The sequence below is a fragment of the Eublepharis macularius genome, chromosome 12 (genome assembly GCF_028583425.1).
Source record: "Eublepharis macularius isolate TG4126 chromosome 12, MPM_Emac_v1.0, whole genome shotgun sequence".
Taxonomy (NCBI): domain Eukaryota; kingdom Metazoa; phylum Chordata; class Lepidosauria; order Squamata; family Eublepharidae; genus Eublepharis; species Eublepharis macularius.
In genome coordinates, this window is record NC_072801.1 from 66,553,411 (window position 1) to 66,562,594 (window position 9,184).

A 9,184-nucleotide genomic window follows, 5' to 3' on the forward strand; every position below is an offset into this window, starting at 1 on the left:
AACGGGAGGCTCCACTGCAAAATGAGGGATGGGGGGAGACAAGTGTTGTTAACATACAAATGTAGCAGATTATCTGGCCCTGGGATCCTTGGCACAAAGACAACCCAGACCAGCTTTTAAAATTCTCTCTTTTGTAGCATTGGCAGGGGGGGAAATGCTTGCAGCTTTGAACTTAAATTTGATAGAGCACAGGCTTGTCAAGTTGTTGGAACGGCCCGAAATGATCCTTTGCTGGAAAAAAAATGAAGTCATCTGGACTTTTGCTCACATTTTTTCAATGAAGAAACAGAACATCTGGAATGGCTGGTGTTGGGAAAACACTGGCCGCTTCTTTCAGCGACATGAACCTTGTCTGCCGGCCAAGTTAGGAGGGAGGAGAGTTCATTGTTGCTTAAAACAACAGTGTGAACAACCTTTACAGCATTTCTGAGCTAAGCCGAACACAAACCAGCCAGCTCTCCTTCTGAGCGACCGAGGGCTGATCTTTCAGCGGATTAAGCACCCTCCGCCTTTGAAAGTTGACTTTTACAATGTCAGCTTGTGGTGGGCTCAGTTTGACCTTCCCTAAGAGCAGCAGTTCGCAACAGTGGGTGTGGAGAGTTACAAAGTAAAGCTTGACAAATTCAGACTGTGTGGGATTTTGCTGTTTTAACTGGCACTCCACAACATTGATTTGCTAGTAAAATGTCAGTGCATTGAAAAGCAGGATTGGAGTCCCAGTGGCACCTTAGAGGCCAACAAGATTTTCAGGGTAGTAGCTTTCAAGAGTCAAAGCTCCCTTCTTCAGATACAAGTAGAAGAAGGGACCTTTGACTCTTAAAGGCTTCTACCCTGAAAATCTTGTCAGTCTTTAAGGTGCCACTGGACTTAGAAGCTGCTGTTCTCCTTCAGACCAACATGGCTGAAACCTGAAACTCAGTTCTTTGAAGCGCTCTTTAGCAACTGGGAAGAACTTTATTTTGAACTGTCAGATGGATGGGGTAATTTATAAAGATAATGGACAAACCTTTAGTGGCTCCTGCTTCGCAGAAACCAAGAGTGTCGTTCTATATGAGGCAACCTACACAAGGGTGCTCAAGATGCAATGTTAGCCAGGAAGCATAGTTTAAGAAGACAAAGCGAAAGGCTCTGTCAATTTCACCTCTCAACACAGAGCCGGCAGAGATCGCTCCTCAGAGGGTTTGTTAATTTCATCTTTGCTTCCCCGAAATTAAACTATGTTCCCGGCTAGCATTTGCATCTCCCTACACTTGTGCAGCCTCATGTAAGATGCCTCGTGTAGAGAGATTCTGGTTGCCAAAATGAGGGCAGGTTGAAAACCACATGTTGGAATGCTCTCCTCTACTAGAGAAACCATGTTAAGTGGAACGGTAGTACGTCAGGGGAAAGAGTTTAAACCTTAATACATCCCTCCCACTCAGGACTCCTTTGCACATACCCAAAAATGAATAGGTAGTACAATGCCAAGACCACGGCAATACAGCCCGGAAAACCCCCAACAACCAACAATAGGTAGAATGTTCAGCTGGTAGAACAAACTGCTCCACTCTGGACTGCAGGGGGCGGATTCCCTCACTGAATATGATCCTTTGCTTACAAAACTGCACGCTGCTAGAAAACTAATCTTTCTCATATTTTGCAGCTGAGTCCTCGCTTGGCCTGAATCCTCTGCAGTGTTTCTCAAGATTTATGGGCGATGGGATAGCACGATTTGAACGATGAGCCAGGGAGGTCTGTAGGGGAAACCTTGACCCCTGAGAATGGAAATGCAGCAGGTTTGGTCCTGACCAAGCCACACGAAAACTGGCTGGAAATCCAGAACCGTGTTTCAGAGAAGGTGAGGTTGCTTGTTTGATAACAGCAAATAGACATGACCAGTTTGTAAAGGTCGGCTTGTTTTCTGGGAGGGTTCCTGTGCTTTTGATCCGTTGGTAGTGTACAAAGAGTCCACCCTGAACACTTTCACACATGACAAAATCCTTCCTGGTATGAAGCCTTATGGGGCAGTCAGCTGGTACCTGGAACAAGCGCACACTCTGGAGTATCCCTGTGGATGGAGTTTGAACACCATTATACCACCAACAGCTACCTTTCAGACTAAAAAAGGGAGCACTAACAGGGAAGATTGGGCACTGATGGTTTATCACCTGGCCAGCTCCAGAGCTCACTTAGGATAATGTAAGCACAAATAGTCTGGGTGGGTTACCCCCAGACAAGAAGGCCATGCCCTGTTAGACCATTTGCACGAGGAGAGACGAGAATAAGTAACAAGACTAAACACAGCTGCACATTCATAGAAGGTAACGTTCACGGGCGGGGGGAAGCATTTGGCTTGGGAATAAGAGGTGGGCAGGGGCAGATTGGTTATTCAGGCCACCAGGGAAAGGCCTGTTTCCTGCTCTGAGTGGTGACGGGAGAGGGGAAAAGGCCATTGGGCTGACAGAGTGATGTCACAGCATGATGCCACTTCCGGGGGGAAAATCAGAAATATTATTGTAGATTTTCTGGCGATTCCTAGAGAGGCATGACATCACTTCAGGAGAAGTCCCTGCCATATATCCGTCTCCCGTTCTCCCACTGGTTGGCAACCCTATTTAAGGAGCTGATAAGAAACCAGAGGTGGGGAATTTCCCCTTTCTACTGTATATCGTAGCGATGCTACGGAACTCTAGTTCCGGAATGAGTTAGCTGTAAGTCACCCAGAAGAGTGGAAGGCTATAGGGCAACTGAAGTTTACTGCTCCACTCTGTCTTCCTCTCACATTTTTTATCCTTCTCTACTTCTATTTTATCCTCACAATAACCCTGTGAGGTAGATTAGGCTGAGAGAGAGTGATTGGCCCGAGGCCAGCCAGCAAGTTGTGCAACAGAGTGGGGATTTGAACTTACATCTGTGTCCAATATTTTAACTGTTGTGCTGCCTCTTGCCTCGAGAACCCCAGCAGGTGTCCACACACACACACACACACACACACACACACACTAGGGTTGCCAGCTCCAAGTTTGGAAATTCCTGGAGATCTGGGGGGGGTGAAACCTGGAGAAACCTGGAGAAAGTGGGGTTTGGGGAGCAAAAGGACCTTGGCATGACATAATTCCATAGAGTCTACCCCCCCAAAGTAGCCATTTTCTCCTGGAGACCCGTTGCGATTCCGGGAGATCTCCAGACACTACCTGGAGGCTGGCAACCCTAACACACACCCCACACCCCACACACACACACACACACACGGGTTGCCAACACCAAGTTGGGAAATTCCTGGACATTTGGGGAGTGGAGCCTGAAGAGGGCAGGGCTTGGGGAGGGGAAAGACCTCTGCAGGGCATAATTCCATAGAGTCCACCTTCCAGAGCAGCCATTTTCTCCCGGGGATCTCTATGGCCTGGAGATCAGTTGTAATTCCAGATCTCCAGCCACCACCTGGAGAATGGTAACTCTAACACATAGGGTTAACCCTCCCTGCAAATCTTTACATGAAATGGCTACCAGGCTCTTGCGGTTGTTGTGGGGGTTGCTGGGCAACCCCCAACCAACATGACCAAGGATTCCAAACCTCTGTTGACGTCAGTGTGAGGCAGGGGAAGGGAGAGAGAGAGGGGCTGAGAGTGTAAAAGGGAGGAAGAAGGGAAGGTAAAGCTGGAGGAGGTTAAAGGGGAACGCTGGGGGCGGGAAACAGAAAAAGATTTGTGAGTGAGTGGTTGGGTAGGGGAGTCAGAAGGGCAGAAACATCTGTCAGTAGGTAGCTGAAGGGACTTTTGAGCCAAATGAAAACCAGCTCCATAATTGGGTTAAAATAATCTTTCTGTAATTACCCTGGCTGGCCCCAAAGAGAGCGCTGCCCTATGCTGTGCTCCTGATGGAGGGGCCCGCCTGTTTCCCACTCAAATTACCATCACACCCACACAAAGGAGGGAGGGCATCTGCCCATTTGAGACAGGAGGCAGATATTCTCCTCTGGAAGAAAGATTGAGGCCTAGCTGGTCTCTTTGCTTTGTGAAAACCCAGACTGGGGAAGCCAAGCCAAGCCAAGCCATGAAGAAATGTCTGAAAATTCCATCCTAGAATGGGGGGAGGAGGAGGAGGAGGAAGTGATTGGACGGTAAACGGTTGCCAACTCCCAGTTGGGGCCTGGAGATCTCCTGGAATTACAAATGATCTCCCGCCAACATAGATCAGTTCCCCTGGAGAAAATAATTGCTCTGGAGGGTGGTCTTATGGCATTAAACAATGCCAAGGTCCCCCCTCCAAACCCCACCCTCTAGGCTCCACTCTCAAATCTCCAGGAATTTTCCAACCTGGAGCTGGCAAACCTGGGAGGATAGTTTCAGACCAGAACATAAGGCACTCGTGAGTCTTATTTTGGTCTGTCCCCAGGGTTTACTGTTCAGTAGTGACATGTTCTTCAAGGGTAACCATGTCAGCTGCAGCCAAAATAACAAAAGGCTATCAAAACATCCTACCCTATTTATAGAGTAGTGTGCTGGCATTTGCAAGATAAATTAAATTTACTCTAGCATAAGGTATCAGATCTCCTATCCTCATTTTTTAAAAATTCTGATGCAACACACAAGAATATAGCTAGCTACCCCAAGGGAAGGTGAGACAAGATTTTTCATTATTATTGTCTTCGCTCTGTAATGAATTGTCTGCTGCACATTACCCCCTTGTGGCCATTTGAGGAATTGACAAGCACTGTTCTTGAAATTTCCAAACGTCAAACTAATGGAAGCCAAGCTTTCTAAAAAGTTCTGTCTTTTGTTGCTGTTCTAAGTTTAGCTATTTCTGTAAATTTTATCTGTTGCTATCATATCACATGCTTTAACAATCAATTCTTTAACTATAGGACTTCCATACAACATTAGATCTTTGTAATTATTATCTCTCGGGGTTAAGATTTGATTAAAATACTTTGATGTCTAATCATTTTGTATATTCTAGGATATAAGAACATATTCCCACCACCTTTTTACCTTCTTGAAGTGGATATAATGCCAGCTTTCCAGGGACCTGCATTGATTATCCTGGCATTCCAAGCGATTGTGTCAGGATGGGACAACTCTCCCGAGAGCAAAACGGGATTTTTGCTCTTCTTGAAGCAGCACTTTATTCCTGACTTTGTTCCCCTGGAAGCTCTGGACTGTAACTTCCTAATGGCTAGTGGTTCTTTTACCTCTGGAGAATGCAAAAAAGTGAATACTTACATCGTGTCCTTCCCAGATATTCTCCAGGCCGTGTGCGGTGCCAAAGGGATGCCCTATAACCATCTCCGACGCAGCCTGAACCGGTTTGACCTCGTCACCTGCACCCTCGAAGGAGACCCAACCAGCAAACCTTGTATCTACAACCAGCATAGCTTCTCTGCCTCCATTGCTGTCAGTTGCGATAAATATGGCTATCCCGTTCACCTCGAAGAAGGAGATTTTCAAATAGTGACAGAAGGGGAGTCTAAAACCAGCCTGGCTTGGTACAATTACTTCTTGTAATTGTTTCATGCAATTTTTTTTTTAATTACCTGGATTCTTTTTCAACTCTGATCATGCTGCATCAACAAGTACAAAGTAAAACCAAAGAAATGCAGAAGAGAGGCAAGGCAGCACTGTTGCAAATGAGAGGGACAAAGATTAAAAATGATACATCAAGGTTGTGTTTGCATTTTCAAATGTCAGTAAATAGGTATTTCAAGTGTTCTCTCTCTCTCTCTTTTTGATAAGTTTAACCACAGCGTAGGGGGCTTTATATTACATGCCTTGCTTTACTGACCCCTCTGTGCAAAAATTGGATGCGAGTCCAGCTCTTTGTAGTTATATGATCGTAGTTGCTGTCAGAAGGAATTAAATAAAATGTCTTCAGAACTTCCTGAGCAATCCCATAATTACACCACTGTCCGCTCTCACCAGGGTAACTTCAGTGTAGCACAACTCAGCAGCAAAATATAAAGAAAAACCTGATGGCTTTAAATAATGGAGAAGAGAAAAAACAATGCTAACCACCAGAGGTTATAAATATTTATAAACTGTTGATCAATTATTGCAGAGAGTAATACAAAACACTAAAAATATTGCACAGAAAAACAGTGAACAATATACAAGGACATTGATAATAATGATAATAACCTTGAACAATGAACAATATACAAGGTCATTGATAATAATAATTTGTTATTGGTTATTATGAATGTTACTGCTGAGTTCTGTGCATGAACTAATGTGGTTATTGTCAATGTGGTTATTGTTCATTGACAATGTCCTTGTTCCTTGTTGACTGTATTCTGTGCAATAGTTTAGTGTTTTGTATTATACTCTGCTCTTACGTACATGTGAAATAATTGATCATCACTTTATAAATATTTGTAACCTCTGGGGCGTAGCACTATTTTTTCTCTTCTCTACTCAGAGGTTTTCCTTTTCCTTTTTTTTTCAAATAAAGGAGAACAGAGCAACATCAATGCCAACAGCTGCTAGTCTTGGCACCAGACATTGGCAATGCCCCCCCAAGTTAGCCATGCATAGAATGTTGTTGATAACTAGTTTCATGTATCTGGGAGGCACAAGCACATCACGCTGTCCTTACCAATTACTAGTATGAAGCCCTGGGGTGATGACAGCCAGACCTGTAACTATTGCCCATATTGTACAGCATTCCCAGCCAGAAGGAACGGAAACTTTTTTATTAAATACAATTGAAAGATATGATTCCAAGGTTGCTCACTTCAGTCTCAGCTACCATATTCCACACTTCTGCAGTAAAAAAAAACCCAGGACATTTCCTATTTGCATTCTGGGGCTATATGGAGTTGGGATTATAAAGTATGGCCAGCAAACTGGACATTCATACAGGATATACCTGAGGGAGAGTCTGCCTGACCAGATGGTATCTCTAAAGACCAAGGGCAGGTCCCTGCAGACCTCGGCATGTCATCATAAGGCCACAGATGATGACTTTCACAAGCCAGCTCAGTTGAACGGGGGAACCTACAAGAGCGAAAGAGCCGTGAACATCTTCAGGGTCAGGAAGCGCTTAAAAATCTTCAATATCTGCAAACTGGTGGAGGTTGAGGAGAGCTTTAAGATATGCAAGTTGGGAGAAGTCACTCCAGCCATCATAGTCTACAGAAAAGCTATGTGCCCGCTAGCTGGGTCTGATGGGGTTATGGCAGAATTGTCAAATCCCACCGGAGCAAACAAGGGGATGTTACCAGTCTAGCAGGCTATAAACTCATAGAAGAACCCTTAGGACGAGAAGCTTTAATGAGACATGAATGTAAATCATGGCTGGCTGTGAAAAGATAAGAAGGAAAACCAGTGGGGCTCTGGGTAAAGAAGCTGGGGAGGGGGGAAGCTTGGCCTAAGTGCAGGAGGGAATGTCAACTTGATATAAATTAAAAAGCCAAATCTTCACAAGTAAATAAGATGCGGTAGTATGAAATAGCCATTCTGGGGCTTATAGTCAGTTTTTATTGCATGAAATTGCAAAGGGAGTTCTCAGAATCCGCCCCTTCCAGTTTGACACCTCCCATCCATTCTTGGGAGAGTTAGAGCTGGGATATTTACAACAGGGATGGAATATTTAGTACATTTATCCATTAGTTTAATTGATTTGACAGCATTGATTGAGAAAACAGTTGCCGCTACTGAACGGGCCAACATATTTAAAAATATATGCATTTATCATTAAAATGTTGAATTTTTTTAATACAAGTACTGGTAAAAACTGCAGAGGGCAAGAATACGTTATAAGAGGCCTTCCTTTTTCTCAACCACAGAGGAAGGAATTTATTTTATTTATTATTTATTTATTATTATCTTTATATCCCGCCCTCCCCACAAACGGGCTCAGGGTGGGTTACGATGGAAGATAAAATATACAAGATAAAATCAGAATGAATTAACACAGCTTGCTAATAAAACACCTGCTCACCATATAAAAAACATATAACATCTGATGGAGGCGGAGGTGCGGCTTAACCATGCGTGGTTGCTCGTATATGGGGGGTGGATGGTCAATACACTCTACAGACATAGAGGAGACCGGGAGAGAGTCTCATTTGGTGGAAACCCTGATGGCCTCAACCATACGCCTGGTGGAACATCTCCGTCTTAGAACATGTGTTCTAAAACACATGTATGCAATTGATGTGCGCTTCATCATAAACAAAAGCTTTTCTATAAAATGGGAGTTTCATTGAGTTGTAGATTCCTGCACATTCTTTCATCATTAAAAAACATCTGAAATTTCTTTGATACTCCTCATTTTAGCATTTGGGACTTTCAGTAAAAGAAGGTGACCATAGATGCATCCAAAGAGATTTGGTAGCTTTGATATAAAATGCTGGGATTTAGAGCCAAGCTAGAAGTGACGAATGACACTTGAATGACAAATGAACAGACTCACATGTATTCCTCCCTGTTCACTTGCGCTCCACTCGATCACATAGAAATTGAGTGGAGCGCAAGTGAACAGGGAGGAATACATGTGAGTCTGTTCACTTGTCATTCAAGTGTCATTCGTCACTTCTAGCTTGGCTCTTAGTGAAGACTATCAAACTTTCAAGTTTATTGGCGCTTAAGAAGATGAGAGGAGTGAGCAAATTGAGGTTCAGACCCTGAGAAATGCAGTCCACAAATCCCTTTGGTGTAAAAATTCTGGTTTGGGGGCAATGAGTTGTACCACACCCCACCACTAGAGGCAGTGTTCTCATGTGAAAAGGCTGGCCTTTGAAGAGGTTATAGCAGACACCAACAACTTATATTAGTTTTATACCACTTAAACTGTAACCCTGCCCCCTGAAAAATCATGGGAAATGTAGTTTGGAAAAGGTGCTAACGTTTACAGACCCTTCGTCCTCTTCCCTCACAGAACTAGAGCTCCTTGGGCAAGAAGAACTGCTGCTATTTACTTATGGGCAAAATGTAGAATAAACAAAAAGTATGAAGGGGATGTTCTAATGTATGATGGCCACCAGAGAGCGATGCAAATGATCAAAACGCAAGTTTAAGGAGTAGGAGGAAAAGTCAGAGAGGCAGATGGAATAACAGAGAATAATCTAGATGTATAGCAATAGCAAACTCTAGCTGTGATATAACATATGCATTAATGGGGAGTGGGGAATTTAATCCTGCTGGCATCTAAAGTGGCTACAGTTGATTGTACAAGTAGACAACACTTCCATAGGTGCTTCTCTCAT

At 43.9% G+C, this 9,184-nt stretch overlaps 1 protein-coding gene across 1 annotated transcript; it reads left to right on the forward strand.

Moving 5' to 3' along the window:
• Nucleotides 1-4,988: 4,988 nt before the first annotated feature.
• On the forward strand, nucleotides 4,989-5,483 carry LOC129339567 (angiogenin-3-like). Its single transcript, XM_054994147.1, has one exon. It carries the CDS (start codon nucleotides 4,989-4,991, stop codon nucleotides 5,481-5,483), a length of 495 nt encoding a protein of 164 aa, XP_054850122.1.
• Nucleotides 5,484-9,184: the final 3,701 nt, after the last annotated feature.